This window comes from Trichomycterus rosablanca, chromosome 15 (genome assembly GCF_030014385.1).
Source record: "Trichomycterus rosablanca isolate fTriRos1 chromosome 15, fTriRos1.hap1, whole genome shotgun sequence".
Taxonomy (NCBI): domain Eukaryota; kingdom Metazoa; phylum Chordata; class Actinopteri; order Siluriformes; family Trichomycteridae; genus Trichomycterus; species Trichomycterus rosablanca.
Genome location: NC_086002.1, coordinates 24275738 through 24293535, shown reverse-complemented (window position 1 = coordinate 24293535; position 17798 = coordinate 24275738). Strand labels below are relative to the sequence as shown.

At 37.0% G+C, this 17798-nt stretch overlaps 4 protein-coding genes across 4 annotated transcripts in view; all 4 read left to right on the top strand.

Annotated features, from left to right (window-relative positions):
* The window catches only part of LOC134328395 (histone H1-like), a 622-nt gene extending 403 nt beyond the window's left edge, over positions 1-219 (top strand). The window contains exon 1 of the mRNA XM_063009496.1: positions 1-219. This exon is cut by the window's left edge and continues 403 nt beyond it. Within this exon, the coding sequence (XP_062865566.1) occupies positions 1-219 (219 nt within the window).
* Positions 220-3755: 3536 nt separating this feature from the next.
* LOC134328934 (histone H3) lies at positions 3756-4166 on the top strand. The gene has a single exon (XM_063010176.1). It carries the CDS (start codon positions 3756-3758, stop codon positions 4164-4166), a length of 411 nt encoding a protein of 136 aa, XP_062866246.1.
* A 3677-nt stretch (positions 4167-7843) lies between these two features.
* On the top strand, positions 7844-13034 carry LOC134329078 (histone H4-like). The gene is made up of 3 exons (XM_063010323.1): positions 7844-7862; positions 12742-12851; positions 12903-13034. The coding sequence occupies exons 1-3, from the start codon at positions 7844-7846 to the stop codon at positions 13032-13034; spliced, it is 261 nt and encodes an 86-aa protein (XP_062866393.1).
* A 721-nt stretch (positions 13035-13755) lies between these two features.
* LOC134329019 (histone H2B-like) lies at positions 13756-14198 on the top strand. The gene has a single exon (XM_063010262.1). It carries the CDS (start codon positions 13767-13769, stop codon positions 14139-14141), a length of 375 nt encoding a protein of 124 aa, XP_062866332.1. The 5' UTR covers positions 13756-13766; the 3' UTR covers positions 14142-14198.
* The last annotated feature ends 3600 nt before the right edge of the window (positions 14199-17798 follow it).

Here is a 17798-nt window from a genome sequence, read left to right as displayed (position 1 = left end):
AAACCCAAGAAGGTAACAGCCAAGAAGCCCGCCGCTAAGAAGTCCCCTAAGAAGGCCAAGAAACCCGCTGCTGCAGCTAAGAAAGCCACCAAGAAGGCTAAGAAGCCGGCGACCCCCAAGAAGGCAGCCAAGAGTCCTAAAAAAGCCAAGGCAGCCAAACCCAAGACCGCTAAGCCCAAAGCGGCCAAGGTTAAAAAAGCTGCCCCCAAGAAGAAGTAAACATGTTTATGTTTTATTATTTTTGTTTCCTTAAAACGGCTCTTTTAAGAGCCACCTATATTCTCCCTTAAAGAGTCGCGTTTCCTAAACACATACATACATATAAGCATGCATGCAAACCTACAACTACTCATACATACATACATTCATACATATTTTATGGAGAGTGTAATAAGCGAGGAGTTCAAAAAACTAAGTATGACTGGTCCTGTTTTATGTGTAATAATGCTTTTGTCACACATCCCCATAAAACTGTCCGTATAAATGTGTATGTATGTGCACTCATGTATATGAGCACCTTACAAAATGTAATTATTAGTGTAAATGTTATTGTGACATAATATAATGTAATTGTTGCTTAAGAGAAGCTTTTCTGTATCATACATTACACGGGCGGGAGAACGGAGGAGAAGAGAGGGGAGGAGGGGAGGGCAATATGTGAGGGGGCGTGTATGTGTTTCCCTGGGACATGACGGCGCGTTTAGGATTGGCTCAGCTGTACCTTCGCTCTTAGCCAATAGGAGAGAGGCCAGTTTGCCTATATCATACCGTTTCGAGCTCTCTCTGAGTTTATTTCAGTTTTGTTCGACGAACACACCTGATCATCAAAATGAGTGGTCGAGGAAAGACCATCTGCTCCTCAACATTACATCATGTTAAAGACTGTGACATACTTAAGTGCTGGAAGTGCGGACAGCATGGTCATAAAGGAAAAGACTGCAAAAGCACAGAAATCTGTAATCTATGCAACAAAGAAGGTCATACTTTTTTTAATTGCCCTTACTCCTACAGTAACAAAATTAAAGGTTTTCAAAGCCAACAAAATCAATCTGTGCAAGTGATCAACCCTCCGTCTTCTCTAGAAACAAATCCGCTACAGGAAGTCTGCACACAAGAGCCTTTAATAACTACAATAGAAACCAACAATGAAGATAAGAAGCAACAAGAAAAGAACATCGAACCCGAGGGAAACAAAACATCGGACTCCGACACTTCTAACACATCGACCAGCTCTGATGAAACAGACTCTTCCTCCTCCACCACCACAGCAAGTGATGAACTCACGAGCCCTCCTGCTCCAACCAAGAAGACTTCGATTAAACCTTCGACTTTAAAGCCTCCATCTAATGATAATGTTCAAGGTAATATAGATATCTCAACAGAAAATGTTGTACAAAGCTCCACTCTCTCACCTAAATTAATAAAAAATAAAAGACGTAAAAGAAATTCTCCCCCTGACAGTAATTTAGGTAAAAGGACAAAAGAAAACACATGATTAACAAATAATAAATAAATAAAAAAAGGTCCTTTACCCTAAAATAAATATATGGATTTTGGTTATTAGAATGTCACTTAACGTAATTTCAATTAATGTAAGAGGGATTCAATCGGAAAAAAATCAAATACAAAAAATTAATCAGTTAAAGCTTAAACGTTGTGATATAATATGTGCACAGGAATTAAGACTAGTTAGCTGAATAAAGTACAAAAATTATGGTCACCGAGTAAATGTTTCTTGTCCATTGGAGAGAATAAAGCTGATGGAGTGGGAATATTTTTTAAACAACCTGTTGAAATTATTAAAGTTAGACAAATAATTCCAGGTAGAATTCTTTTAGTTGACTGCTTTTTTCAAAATCAAAAAATCAGAGTAATTAACATATACACGCCGTCAGATCGCGCCGGTAAAATAAGAATTTTTCACAAAATGTCAGAATTATTAAATATTGGGTTTCCCGTAATCTTATGTGGGGACTTCAATACAATTACTGATTTAAAAGATAGAATTCCGTTTAAGGATACTCCAATAAGTAGGGAGGGAAATCTATTAAAAAAGATCTGTGAATCATCCGAACTAAACGATGTCTTTAAACAATTACATCCAAATCGAATGGGTTTTACACGTTTTGATAAGATAGTTAACACACGAATTGATAGAATATACACATCAAAAAATATACAAATTATTAACTATACAACAGAATATTTAGTAGACTCTGACCATTTAGCAGTGAACGTTAAAATAAATATAGGGAAATACGAGAATAAAGGATATTGGAAATTAAATACATCATGCCTAAAAAACCCAAATTTAATAATAGAAGTGAAGGAAGAAATTAATCGAATTAAGCAATTAAATGTTTTAACTAAGTCAAATATAGAACTATGGAGTGTTTTAAAAAGTCAAATAAGAACCTTTTTTAAGCGTAAATGTAAAGAATTTAACTTTCCGCAGAAACGAATATTATAAGCAGTTAACCCTTGACTACGTAAGTTTGCAAACTATATCTGAAACGAAATTATGAAGAAGAAAATAAATTAAGAGGTAAAATTGGAAATCGCAAAAATAAATAATGACATTTTTCTAAGTACTCAAATACAAGCTGGTTTTGACTCCAGCTACATGGGAAATGTAAATACTGTAATAAAACACTTCAAAGAAAGAAAAGAAAATAAATATATAACGGGTATTCGAAATAAAGATGGCAAAATTATGAAAGACCAGTGGTAAGACTCGGGCTAAGGCCAAGACTCGCTCATCCTGTGCCGGCCTTCAGTTCCCTGTGGGCCGTGTTCACAGACTGCTACGTAAGGGCAATTACGCCCACCGTGTGGGAGCTGGTGCTCCTGTTTACTTGGCTGCCGTGCTGGAGTATCTGACCGCTGAGATCCTCGAGTTGGCTGGTAACGCCGCCAGAGATAACAAGAAGTCTCGTATCATCCCTCGTCATCTGCAGTTGGCCGTGCGTAACGACGAGGAGTTGAACAGACTGCTTGGAGGTGTAACCATCGCTCAGGGCGGTGTGCTGCCTAACATCCAGGCTGTTCTGTTACCCAAGAAGACCGAGAAAGCAGCCAAGTCCAAATAAAGTCGCTCTCGTGTTCTAACCAAAAGGCTCTTTTAAGAGCCACCCATTTCCACAGAAAAAGTGCAATTTCCCCAAATAGTGTGTAAACAAATTAAATGCAATATCGTTTCATAGAATCACACTGCATAAAACACATGATCTATGACATGGTAAAATTACCAAATCAATGTGATTTATTTTTTCCCCATTTATCTTTACATATGTCCCTATATATGTATACATAAGTGAAGTTATAGATCACTTGCAGTAGCAAAACCAACAATATAGACGATTAAAAGTGGTGCAACAAACACGTTTGTGTAATACGCATGGAACAATAATAATGCTAATAATAACAATAATAATAAGCAAAATGAACGAAATAATCAATAATATATTTTTAAAAAGGTATATACTTTAAATGCGAATGTAGGCTGTGTTTTAAAAGCACAAAGAAACAAAGGAAAGTATTATAAATCCCGCCAACAGCATAGAGAAAATACTGTGTTTTCTGAAACGAGGAAGTGGTAGAACGCCGACCAGTCAGCGACATTTAGCGTCCAATGAGAAAATTGCGTCATCAAGACGCCCAATGAGCGCGGAGCGGCTCTGGTGCTTAAAAAGAGCGTGTTGGGCGGGCTGACATATTCTGTCCTACAGTTCGTGAAGTGCAGAGTTCCAGACGCGATGGCAAGAACCAAGCAGACCGCTCGTAAATCCACCGGTGGTAAGGCGCCGAGGAAGCAGCTCGCCACTAAGGCTGCCCGCAAGAGCGCCCCGGCTACCGGCGGTGTGAAGAAACCTCACCGTTACAGGCCAGGTACCGTGGCTCTGCGTGAAATCCGCCGTTATCAGAAGTCCACTGAGCTGCTCATCCGCAAGCTGCCCTTCCAGCGCCTGGTTAGAGAGATCGCTCAGGACTTTAAGACCGATCTGCGCTTCCAGAGTTCTGCCGTCATGGCTCTGCAGGAGGCCAGTGAGGCTTACCTGGTCGGTCTGTTCGAGGACACCAACCTGTGCGCCATCCATGCCAAGAGGGTGACCATCATGCCTAAGGACATCCAGCTGGCCCGCCGTATTCGCGGAGAGCGGGCTTAAACGAACCCACACCATCCAGTTATCCTCAAAGGCTCTTTTAAGAGCCACTTACAAGCTTCCACTGAAATGGGCATTATTCTTACCTTTTTTTATTTATTATTCTATTGTGTGTGCGTGTTATAAATATAATTTAGTTTTTTTTATCAGTTATAAATATTAGGAAAAACTGGTTAAGTTTTGTTTCAGTAATAATCAGTAATTATTATTCAGATTAATAAATCAATAATTAAATACTATTCTAGGTACTCAACACAGGGTAATTAGAGACATTTTAGAACAGACATACTGTAAAATATTAAGTGTAAATAATAATTTTTATTTCTATTATAGTTGTTGTAATAATAGTATTATTGGTGATGGTAGTAGTAGTAGTAACTGTAATTATAATGTTATGGAGAACCAATAGACGGTTAGTGGAGCGTTTCTTCCATCTCGTGGCCAAAATGTGAAAACACGAACTAAATCTGTGTGTTTATGTGTGTATGTGTGTGTTTTCTTTTATGTATGTGTAGTTTTATGTATTTTTATGTAATATAAAAATTGTTAGGAGGATTTAGTGGCGTTGGTGTTGCACGGTGTACACAGTCTGTATTTTACACAGAGATGGTATTAACTGATTGTAGTGTAATCTACAGTATGGCTGTACATTGGTAGAATGTAAACACGCTGGATGAAGGCATAAGGAATGAGCAGAATATTGAATGTTAACCATAAGACTGGTTATTGTAATAATGGTAATAAAACAACTGTATTCACAATGAGGCCTTTTCTAATTTAAAAATTCATGTGTTTCAGCCACCACCATATCTAACAAGTGTTAACAAGTGTCATAAGCAAATTAGATAAAAACCATGACTGAATTAGATTAGAGGGGAAGACCCTTCCTTTTCCGGCAGGACTATATCTCTGTGCACAAAGTCCACAAACATAAAGAGAAGCTCCAGTGTCCTGCACAGAGGTCTGACCGAAGCCCCATTGCACCGCTGAGGAATTAAAGTTTTTGGTAATATGGATTGAGGCTCTCCTGACCAACATCAGCTTGAAGCCATACAAATGCTCTTTTGACAGAATGGGTCCAAATTCCGACAGACACAGTTCCAAGTCTTGGGAGAAGCGTGTGTGTGTGTAACCCTAACCTTTGCCCTCTGACTCCCGCAGCGCCAACTTTCTGACGGGTTTTTGTCTCCGTTTGCAGGTTCTCCGGCTGACACTTACACTCAGGCTGGAACTCATTGTTCTCGCTACCTGATCTGAAGGCATGAGGACCCAGGTGTGGTTCATCACCTCCAGGAGTGCCTCGTGTTTCTAGGCAGCACAGATGATATCTGTTGAGTCCAATTTAAGCCCAACCTCCTTCTAACCCAAACTAATAAAACCCCAACATGTATCTAACCCTAATTAGGATAACCCCAAGTTATTTCTAACCTAAACTATGATAATCTCAAAATGTGTCTAACCCAAACTAATATAACCCCATGTTTCTAACCGTAACTATGATAACCCCAACATGTATCTAACCCAAATTAGGTTAACCCAAAACTAGTTCTAACCCTAATTAGGATATCCCCAACATGTAATAATAATAATAATAATAATCCAATTTTTACTATCAGGCAATGCAATTAGAAGGAGGCAGAGTAAAAACATCAACATTATTACACTATTTAATTTACTTTCACGAAAACAGGTGGGCATAAAAAGTGTAGGTTTTCACATTAACAATACACAAAATCTTATTTCTATAACTTTTGGAACTTAATGACTTCATTTTTTGTTTTTCAGTCCTTTGAAGCAGTCAAGACCAGCTTTGTGATATCCAAAAAGTACATAAAGCGCTATAAAAAAAAACCCCTGTTGCTTTTGTAGTTAAGCTAGCAAAGCTTCACACCTGAATGTTGTGCATTGTTCACGTTCTTGTATTTCTCTCTGTGTTTAGTACCTTAATGGGGATTTAAATTGTAAACCTTAACCGGCTTTACTTCTGACTTCAGTAAATAAATAGATGCCCTTGTTAAGAAATTGCAGTTTTTATCTATTGCACTCACAGTTCTGTTCGCGAACACATTACGGTGAAGATGGATAAACTCGCACACACCTAAATCATAAACTGAGAGGGAAATAAAAAACCCAGTCCACCCCCCGCCCCCCATTAAAAAAGAAAAAGAATAAATTAATTACTTAATTTGAGTTCACATACACTGACACATTTCTAAAACAACACATGGCTCCTACACTTACACAAGAGATTCAAGTCTATTTTTTTTTTTTTTTTTTTTTTTTTTTTTTTTTTTTTTTTTTTTTACTCAGAAATGTCTTTAACACAGCTAACATTAAAACATAAAATGTCTTCTTTCACTTATTTGGATTTTATTGATACACAGCTAAGACCACTTTCACTGTAATCAAGATGTGTCTGACTTTGAAATATGTTTATGAAACGTTATGCTTTAGCAGAATATGACTTATAACGTCCCATTTCTCACAATACAGTGAAATATACAAACACATTTTTAACACAGATGTCACTTATAAAGACTTGCGTCAGTATTGTTCAGCACAGACAAATCCAAACACTGCTTTACACATTTTTATTTATTTATGTGTTTAATGTATTCATTGTTTATGTATTTATTTAGTTATTCACTCATTCATGACCCTTGCACCCACTTTAACAAAACATCTATGGCTCTAGCAGTCCAGGTGACACATATCCAAGGCCAGCTGTAGCCTAGTGGTTAAGGTACTAGGCCAGTGACCAGAGGGTCACTGGTTCAAGCCCCACCACGGCTAGGTTATCACTGTTGGGCCCTTGAGCAAGGCTCTTAACCCTCAATTGCTCTGACTGTATACTGTAATGTAAGTCGCTTTGGATAAAGGCGTCTGCTGAAAATGTAAATATCCACCTATTTTTACTTTTTTTTTTAACGCACACGCACACGCACACACCTGCAAAAGCTAGCAACAAACACTGGCGTTGTCCATTTATATATTACACATTCCAACACAATTTTACTTTCATGTTCGATTTACCCTACACCTCCTCCTACACTGCTGCAGGTGTTTTAGATCTTTGTTTTTATCATAACGTGTCTCTAATGCTACTTTCACAAGCACTGAAAGGTTTCTAAACCTATCTGTTTGTTTCAAATTCAATATTCACTACAACTGTACTGATTTAAACTAATATGAATTTTTGATCATACACTGCTATATTCTCCCACACTTTTTTTTTTTTATACATTGTCATGTCTCTAATGGCTCTTTGTCCCACCTAATTGTACAATATTAAAAAATGCGACAAACATGGTGATTATAGTACATTGTAATAGGGTTTAGGATTGCATAAGATTTAGGGTTGTTTCTTTGTTTCTCTTTCTTTCTTTTGGCACAACATGTTTAAAAAATTTTTTTTAACATTAAACATTAGTTACAGAAAAATATGTCATGTGGAATACATCACATCGATTGTGGACCGATTTACTGTGGGGATAAAACAGTGGAGGTACTAAGTTATGCGCTTTACATGAGATCTACTCCGAGCAGCTGCGGTCACAGTGGGCGGTCGCTGCTTAACTCCGCCTCATTGTCTTCAACTAGGTCCGGTAGAGAGAAATAACAGGCTCGCTGTGAACGCTCGTCCTGCATTGACTCGCTTCATCTCGACGAGAGCAGTAACGATGTCCGGAAGAGGAAAGGGCGGCAAGGGCGGCTTTGATCAGTAATCCTCTTCAAACACGTGAAAGTTTTGGCCGCAGCACCTTACGGTGTTTGCGGCCGCTAAGTACAAACATTTGAAAGTATGGCTTCCAGTATGTCTTTTCGAGAGTCATATAATAACCGTTTTCTCAAATACTGGGCGAAAATCTCCTTCATAGGATCTGGATCTGCTCCAAGCAGAAATGAGGTGGCAGAAAAGCTTTTTATGTCCCAGTCGGTGAGTGGGGAAGACATTTTCTCCTTCATCAGCCTTCCGAACCGGAAAGACTTTGAACTTTGTTTTCGTAACGAAAGATCATTACGAGTTTTCATGGACATTTACAATTCAAACAAAGAACAATGGAGAGATTTCGAAATATTCTCACCTTTGCAGTTTGACATAAAAACAGTGATTGTGAAATTTTGGACAGGAAGAATTCCAGATGAAGATGTGGAGATGTATTTACGTCGCTTCTGTGACATTGTAAAACCAGCCATTAAGCCTGTGGATCGGTTCGGCATTTGGTATGGGATTAGGAAATATCAAGTGAGAATTAAGAAAGATTTCAACAACCAAGACATAGGGATTCCAAACAACATCTCACTGGGTCCGTACAATGGGAAAATTATCTACCAAGGCCAAACTTCCAGATGTTACACATGTCAAGCGACTGATCACATTGCTAAAGAATGTAAGGAGGTGAAATGTTGGCAATGTAGCAGTTTCGGACATAAAGCCAAAGATTGTAACAACTCTGCAATTTGTAATTTATGTGGAACTGTGGGTCACACTTTCTTTATGTGCCCTAACTCTTATGCTAACCGTTCTAAGACCAGCTTTGGCACAGAAGTAAAGGAAAACCGTTTTGAAAGTGTACAACCGTTATCAACGACTGAGGCTGGGGAAAAAAATATTCCACCTGAAGCCAATTCTAGTAATGAACCTGAATTATCACAGACAAAGGATAAACAACAAAATGAAATGGATCAAACTGAAAGCCTTTTTATTAATACAACTTTGGAGGAAAATGGGACTGTTACAGAATGTAAAAATGTTGAAGATTTAAAGCAAACTGGTAATAACGACAGCAGTGAAACATCATCAACAGAGGACAGCAGCAGTGGTTCATCCAGCAGTGACGATTCATCTACAACTGAGTCTGGAGAGGAGTCAACTAAAGGTTCAGCATCGGAGTCAACTAAAATCTCACTTATCTCTAAGGAAGGAACTGAGGATATACGCCAGGACAACAAGTCTGCTTCCAAGGAACTGAAAGAGAAACGCAGTTCTTCATTAAATCCTCATGTGCGAAAAGAGGAACTTCACCGAAACAAGAAGGGTCGAAGTATGGAGCACACAAACACAGGAACAAAGACTTCTGAACACCTGACAGACAGCAACGACAAACGGAAATGGAATTATTCAGAAGAGACTGAAGGTAATGAAGTTTTAGTTACTAAAAAGGTTAAAAAGAAAATTCAAAAATGATCTTTCTAAATGTCCTTTAATAGTTTATTGGTTGCTTCTTGTAATGTAAGAGGAATTCAGTCAGCTTCTAATAGATTTAAAAAGATACAATTATTGTTAAGGGAGAATTTTGATATTTTATGTGTGCAAGAAACTCGGCTTTCAAATGTAAATGATGTTAAAGATGTACAAAGTTTGTGGTTTAAAAATAAGAGTTTCCTTTCAATCGGGGAAAGTAAAGCTGACGGTATCGGAATTATGTTTTATAAAGAAAACGTAAAAGTTATTCAATTACGTGAAATTATTCCAGGCAGATTAATGTTTATTGATGTGTTTTGGTTTGATAAAAAAATCAGAGTAATAAATATATACACGGCTCAAGACAAAAGTAAGAAAATCCAACTTTTTAATAAAGTTAAAGCATTATTATGTGTAGGGTTTTATATTATAGTGTGTGGTGATTTTAACACAATTACCGATGAAAAAGATAGAATTTCAAATAAACCATTTAAATTAAGTAGGGAAGGAAAAGTTTTAAAACAAATTATGGAAGAGTATTGTATGCAAGATACTTTTAGAATAATTTGTCCTGATCGAATTGACTTTACTAGATCTGATAGCTCATGTCAAACTAGAATTGATAGAATTTATGTTAATAAAAATTTTCAAGTAAAATCTTATAAGACAAAATTAATTATTGAATCCGATCATTTGACAGTGATATCCAAGATTGATTTTAAAAAAGAGATTAGTACAAATTATTGGAAACTAAATATAAATATCTTAAAGCATCCAGAAGTAATCATGGGATTAAAAGAAGAGTTGTTTAGAATCATGTCTTTAAATGTATTTATAAAAAATGATTGTAAATTGTGGGAAATTCTAAAAATTCAGATCAAATATTTTTTAAAACACGGAAGTAAAATGGTAAATCAGAAAAAAAATAAAAGGTATAACTATATTATGAAAAAATATATTAATTTAAAACAAAAAAGTTTTTTAACGGACTATGAAGATAATGAATTATCAGATTTAAGAAAAGAAATAGATGCCTTAAATAATGAATCCTTGACAAAATTGCAAATTCAAATAGGATATAATTCTGATGAAACTTTAAATTCATCTCAAGTGACTCATTTATATTCCCAAAAAAGACAAAAGGCTTACATTAGTTCTATCAAAGATAAAAATGGTACAGTAGTTACAGATGCTAAAGAGATAATGAATACTATTAAAGATTTGTGTGAAGATATGTATAAGGAAATTGAAATTGATAAAAAATCTTTAAAATCCTTCTTAGACTTTAAACATAATACAAACTATGACTATTTAGGCGAAAGTATTAAAGAATGTGAAGTGGTGTCTGCTATTAAACAACTGAATCTTAAAAAATCTCCTGGTAAAGATGGTTTGCCATCTGAATTTTATCACTTTGATATTCTTGTTTTTTCAAATGTATTAACACGGGTGTTTAATTTAGGTGTAAAAAGAGGTTATATGCATGACACTTTTTATGATGGTGTTTTATCTTTATTGTATAAGAAGGGAGATATAAATGATATTAATAATTGGAGACACTTAACCTTAATGAACATCGATTACAAAATTTTCGCCAAAATAATAATGAATAGGTTAGAAGATGTATTAGATTTAATAATAATTAAAGAACAAACCTGTGCTATCAAAGGAAGACTAATGTGGGATAATTTAAATATTTCGAGGGAATTGGTGTTTGAGAGTGGTGAAAGTTTTTATATGGTCACTTTGGACCAGAAGAAAGCCTTTGATTTTGTATCAAGAGATTATTTATGGGAAGTTTTGAAAATGTATAATTTTTCTGATGATTTCATTGCCATGATTAAGTGTATGTATATAAAATCTAATGTGCAGATTAATGTTAATGGTAATTTGACAGAATGTTTTCAAGTCATGAGAGGTGTTAAACAAGGTTGTCCCCTTAGTGCTGCCCTTTATGTTCTTGGCTTAAGTCCATTAATTACTAAAATTCGAAATGATAAACGACTACAAGGAGTTAGATTAGGTGACAACCAATTTATAATTTCTGCATATGCTGATGATATTACTGTGTTCATTAAAACAAGAAAAGATTTAGACATTATTTATGAACATTTCTCCTTATATGAGAAAGTGTCAGGAGCCACCCTGAATGTTTTAAAATCAGAATGTGTGTGGATTGGAGACATTAATAAAAAATTTCCAATTGATGTACCTGAGACTGAACATCTTAAAGTCCTAGGTATATATTTTGATAACAATGGCTGTGTAGATTATAACTGGAAAGAAAAAGAACAAATTATTAAAGAAGAATTTAGTAAATGGAAAAATTGTAATTTAAGTTATAAAACAAGAATAAATATGGTTAAGACCTTTATCTTATCAAAAATAATATTTTTATCCTGTATTTTCCCTCCCACAGATAAATGGCTTAAAAATATGAATAAATTATGTTGTAATTTTATTTGGAATTCAACACGTGAAGTAACTAAGCGTGAACTTTTATATAAACAGAAAAAAATGGGTGGTCTAGGAGCAATTGATCTTTCCATTAAAACAAAAATTTTTGTATGTAAAATTATTGCAAATGGCATTTACAGACAAGCTGATTGGATTGGAAACATCACAAATTGGAAACAGAAAAAAGGCCGCTCTAGAGCTTTAGTTCCTTATTATAAATTAATTTATGGTGATTTTATAAATAAATTTAATGTTTTGAATATAGATTGGATTAAGGATTCTAATAAAAAGATTTACAAGCTAATAGTAGATTTGAAATATTGTAATTTAGTGGATTTTAGAGGCCTTAGAGAGGAAGAAAAGAAAGAATGTGTAAATAATATCTTATGTAAAAAAATATCTGAGAAGTTAAGGGATATTACATGGTTGGTAGCAGTGAGGAGACTTCCAGTGAGATCTGTAGTGAAGTGGAGTTGTTTTGTGAAGACAAACATGTGCCCTATGCCAAAATGCCAGACAGAGGAAACTTTAGAACATTTTATTCTAGAGTGTTATCGTTCCCAAGAAGTATGGAGCAAAATGGAAAATTTAGGTGTTGAGATTAAAATTCATATGAAGTCCGTCTGTTTCGGTATTTTTGATGAAATCATGTCTAAAGATAAACATGACTTCTTGTGGTTAGTACTGTGTATTGTGAAGTCTAAATTATGGAAAACAAGATGTAGAATGACTATTGACCAACAGTTTGTTTCAGCAGAGAATGTTTATAAAAATATAAGAACTGAACTGAAAAGAATAAGAACAATGAATGTTTTATTTAAGGACTGAATTGTGGAAGATTTTAAAATTGTAAATGATTGTCTTGATAATGTAATGTAATTTCCATGTACTCTGATGAAGTTTAAATAAAATATTAAATAAAAAAAAAAAGAAAAGGCGGCAAAGGTCTTGGAAAAGGAGGCGCTAAGCGTCACCGCAAAGTTCTCCGTGATAACATCCAGGGTATTACTAAACCCGCCATCCGCCGTTTGGCTCGCCGTGGCGGTGTGAAGCGTATTTCCGGCTTGATCTACGAGGAGACCCGCGGTGTGCTCAAGGTTTTCCTTGAGAACGTCATCCGTGATGCCGTCACCTACACCGAGCACGCCAAGAGAAAGACCGTCACCGCAATGGACGTGGTGTACGCTCTGAAACGCCAGGGACGCACCCTGTACGGATTCGGGGGTTAAACGTTCAGACCTCCACGCTAACACAACGGCTCTTTTAAGAGCCACACATATTTTCTACAAAAGAGAAAGTTCTCCTGCTTTATTATTATTAGTAGTAGTAGTACGTTCACTGATGCGTAGATTTGCAAATCACTCGTTTAGCCCCAATTCACACTAGTTTTTTTATCAATTCACTTATGTAGCCCTAAAAGCTTGGAATTATCATTAGTAGTTTTAGTATTACGTTTACTATCTGATCTCTCGTTTAGCCTTCATACGGCGTGTTTGCATACTACCAATGTACAGCCATACTGTAGATTACACTACAATCATTAACACGATCTTTGTGTAAAATACAGTAAAACATTGTTCCCAAATGCTTCGTTTAAAAAACAAACAAAAAAATATCTATTTATCTATCCTAACTATATATTTATATATAAAATTTAATGAAATATTGCAATTGATTCTTTTATATTCGGTTTTAAAACATGTATCGACCTCAGGTTAAGCGGGAACAGACAACAAAGAACAGATTCTAGTGAATGGGGCAGAAGGGGGCGTGGAACGGTATGTTGCCTGTCCAATAGGGGGCGTGGAACGGTATGTTGCCTGTCCAATAGAAACCCAGGACCTTGGACCAATCAGAGTTACGTGTTCCAACTTGGCTTACTCAGCATGCAGGGTTAATAAAGCGGGCGTGTAGAGCGTCTACATTCACTTGCAGTTTGTTCTAGAGGAAACAGCAGCATCATGCCCGAACCAGCGAAGGCCGCGCCCAAGAAGGGCTCCAAGAAAACCGTCACCAAGACCGCCGGCAAAGGAGGCAAGAAGCGCAGAAAGGCCAGGAAGGAGAGCTACGCTATCTACGTGTACAAGGTCCTGAAACAGGTCCACCCTGATACCGGGATCTCCTCCAAGGCTATGGGCATCATGAACTCCTTCGTCAACGACATTTTCGAGCGTATCGCTGGTGAGTCCTCTCGTCTGGCTCACTACAACAAGCGCTCCACCATTACCTCCAGGGAGATCCAGACCGCCGTGCGCCTGCTGCTTCCCGGTGAGCTGGCCAAGCACGCCGTGTCCGAGGGTACCAAGGCCGTCACCAAGTACACCAGCTCCAAGTAAAGCGCCTTAGTCGCTCTGGCAAACCAACGGTTCTTTTAAGAGCCACCCATCTTATCAAGTTAAGAGAATTTTCTTCTTTTTAAATATTGTATCTGAATATGTTATACCCACTTTATCTAGGTAGCCTCACATGTTTGTAATATCTTTTTATTTATATATAGTACTATTGTTGAGCCTTGACTGCCACTATGTGGTGAGTTTAGGATAACTTGCAGAATAAAATCTCACTGTACTAAGATAGTATGACGCACTCAGAGCTGTAGAGAGAGAGTTGCGACACTCCTTGATCTCGCCGCCAGGCGGTCACGTGGTTCATGTGCCCCTTCAATAGTTCCAGATAGATCCGCGCTGTCATGTTCTCATATGGGACCGGCAGCAGTGAATGAAATTAAACGGTAAATAATAAAAATGTGTACAATTTCTGGGTATTTTCAACTGCCTGAAGATTGATGTTTATAAAGACTTTTTAATAGGTCGTTCTTGTTAACACACAGTACATTATATTAGCACACAATACATAATGCAATGACATTAAGTAGTAGAGACAATATACAGTACAGAGATTAAAAAGGTTTTTTTTGCAAAGGAGTTGTTTTTTTTTTTTTTTGCATAAACTAACCTCCCTTCACTTTCCTGAGGATTCATAGTAATAATTTTGGCTAAACACTAAACCATGTGGCTGGATTCATAAGGTTTACCTGCACTGAATGAACAGATTCATAAACACACTACCGTACCAGAAACATTAATTTCATGAGTGATTAATAATAGATTCCTACATGTAATACATGAATGAATAAAAAAAAAAATACTCTTTACCTCCACTTGAGTAAAAGTACTAAAGTATTTACCTTCAAATGTACTTAAGTATGAAAGTAAAAGTAGCATGATTTATTATGGCTCTAATGTTTTATCATTTCTGTAACAAGACTCATTTTAGGTGAAAAGACTCATTAATCATTAATCTGACACTAATGTTTATTAAAATTATCATAAGAACAAAACACTGATTGGTGTGATCGCTTCACGCTTCCTTTATTTTGACAATGTTACGTTTTTATTCACACATAAACCAAAAGGAACCACAGATTGGTCATAGTGTAGTGGAGAAAAAAAGTGAGACATTTCACTACCAAATGTGGTTGAGTTAAAGTAAAAACTCACCCAACTAGTTACATTTACTTAGTTACTGTCCACCACTGCTAATGTATGCCTTAATGCAGGAGCAATATATTAATTATTTTAGTAATGAAGGTACATGTGTCATCAATTATTCATGAGATTCATACAGGTCATCAGGATGACCATCACAAATATTATATCATGTCATGTTCAGAATCAGATTTATTGGCCAGGTATGTGGATACACACAAGGAATTTGTTTCCGGCTGATGGTATCTCTCTAGTAATGGTACGATACAGTGTACAAGCAACGTATACATTAAACATTAAACACAAAATTATCCAAACTATAAGATTATATACACACAATATATAGATATGTAATTTAGCAGCATCTGACATATTTACAAAACAGTAAAGGGCACAACATGTAGGATGAGTACTACAGTGTAGTCAATTTGGCAGCAGATGAATATTTTTACGCTTACGTGTTATGTATTATCAGTCATTTATTTATTTAGTAGGGAGATCGCCTGTGGAAAGAAACTGCTTTTAAATCTGGTGGTTTTAATGTGGATGGATCTATAGCGCCTGCCGGAGGGGAGGGGTAGGATAAAGTAATGTCCAGGGTGTGAGGAGTCAGTGATAATTTTCTCTGCCCGTTTCTTGGTTCTTGAAGTATACAAGTCCTGGATAGAGGGCAGAGGAGCACCAATGATTTTTTCAGCTGACTTCACCTGTCGCTGCAGTCTGTTCCTTTGTTGTGTTGTGGCTGCACCAAACCAGACTGTGATGGAAGTGCACAGAACTGATTCGATGGCCGCAGTGTAGAATTGTCTTAGCAGCTCCTGTGGCAGTCCCAGCTTTCGCATTTTCCGCAGAAAGAACATTCTCTGTTGGGTTTTCTTGATGGTGGAGTTGATGTTATACTCCCACTTCAGGTCCTGGGAAATAATAGTGCCCAAAAACTTGAAGGACTCCACAGTTGAAACAGGACTGCCTAAAATTGTGAGTGGGAGCCGTGCTGGTGAGTGTTTTCTGAAGTCCACTGTCATCTCTACAGTCTTGAGCGTGTTAAGCTCCAGGTTGTTCTGACTGCACCAGTGCACCAGCTGGTCGACCTCTCGCCGGTAAGCAGATTCATCTCCATCGCAAATCAGACCAATGATTGTAGTATCATCTGCAAACTTCAAGAATTTCACAGATGGGTCACTGGAGATGCAGTCATTGGTGTAGAGTGAAAAGAGCAGTGGTGAGATAACACATGTGAAGCATGGGGGTGGATCAGTGATGGTTTGGGCTGCCATTTCATGGCATTCCCTTGGCCCAATACTTGTGCTAGATGGGCGCGTCACTGCCAAGGACTACCGAACCATTCTGGAGGACCATGTGCATCCAATGGTTCAAACATTGTATCCTGAAGGCGGTGCCGTGTATCAGGATGACAATGCACCAATACACACAGCAAGACTGGTGAAAGATTGGTTTGATGAACATGAAAGTGAAGTTGAACATCTCCAATGGCCTGCACAGTCACCAGATCTAAATATTATTGAGCCACTTTGGGGTGTTTTGGAGAAGCGAGTCAGGAAACGTTTTCCTCTACCAGCATCACGTAGTGACCTGGCCACTATCCTGCAAGAAGAATGGCTTAAAATCCCTCTGACCACTGTGCAGGACTTGTATATGTCATTTCCAAGACGAATTGACGCTGTATTGGCCGCAAAAGGAGGCCCTACACCATACTAATAAATTATTGTGGTCTAAAACCAGGTGTTTCAGTTTCATTTTCCAACCCCTGTATATATATATATATATATATATATATATATATATATATATATATATATATATATATATATATAAATAACCATAACAATAACAATGTTTTATCTCTTTCTACTTTATTCAAAGGGGAAAAAAGAAAATATAAATTAAAACAATAAAAAGTAATAAAATGAAACATGTATATATGTAACACTTTCTCTTTGTGGGTTAATTCCGACAGTTCCTCTGTTCGGGTGTATCAGTCCGTGTCTCTCAGACTGTTGCAGGTAGATACATACTGTGCTGCTACAGTGCTTCTCTCCTTCTCCTCTCCTAACATGATGCTCAGTTTCTGACCGCTGTTGTTTGTGTAGTATGTAGATTCAGATTCAAGTAGCTCTATAAGCATGACAGTAGGAAACAATATTGCCAAATGGTCGGTGTTTTCCTTAGGACTTATAAAATCATTCTACAGAAATCAGCATGCAGGGTTTCTGTTGGATGTTTGTCCCATTTAACAGAACTGTGAAATTTCAGTGGACCCCATACACATTCACTGCCATGCTGAAACTCCCTGATGCAGTAATGAGTACAGCCGTGGCCTAGTGGTTAGGGTACTGGACTAGTAATCAGAAGGTTGCTGGTTCAAGCCCCACCACTGCCAGGTTGCTGCTGTTGGGCCCTTGAGCAAGGCTGTTCAATTGCTCAGCTTTGGATAAACGCATCTGCTAAATGCTGAAAATGTAAATGTAATGATGAGACCAAGGT

Coding starts and splice junctions, on each gene's coding strand:
- LOC134328934 (XM_063010176.1), top strand. CDS start 3,756: ATGGCAAGAACCAAGCAGACCGCTCGTAAATCCACCGGTGGTAAGGCG.
- LOC134329078 (XM_063010323.1), top strand. Junction 12,852..12,902: donor GTTTGGCTCGCCGTGGCGGT/GTGAAGCGTATT, acceptor GGTGTGCTCAAG/GTTTTCCTTGAGAACGTCAT.
- LOC134329019 (XM_063010262.1), top strand. CDS start 13,767: ATGCCCGAACCAGCGAAGGCCGCGCCCAAGAAGGGCTCCAAGAAAACC.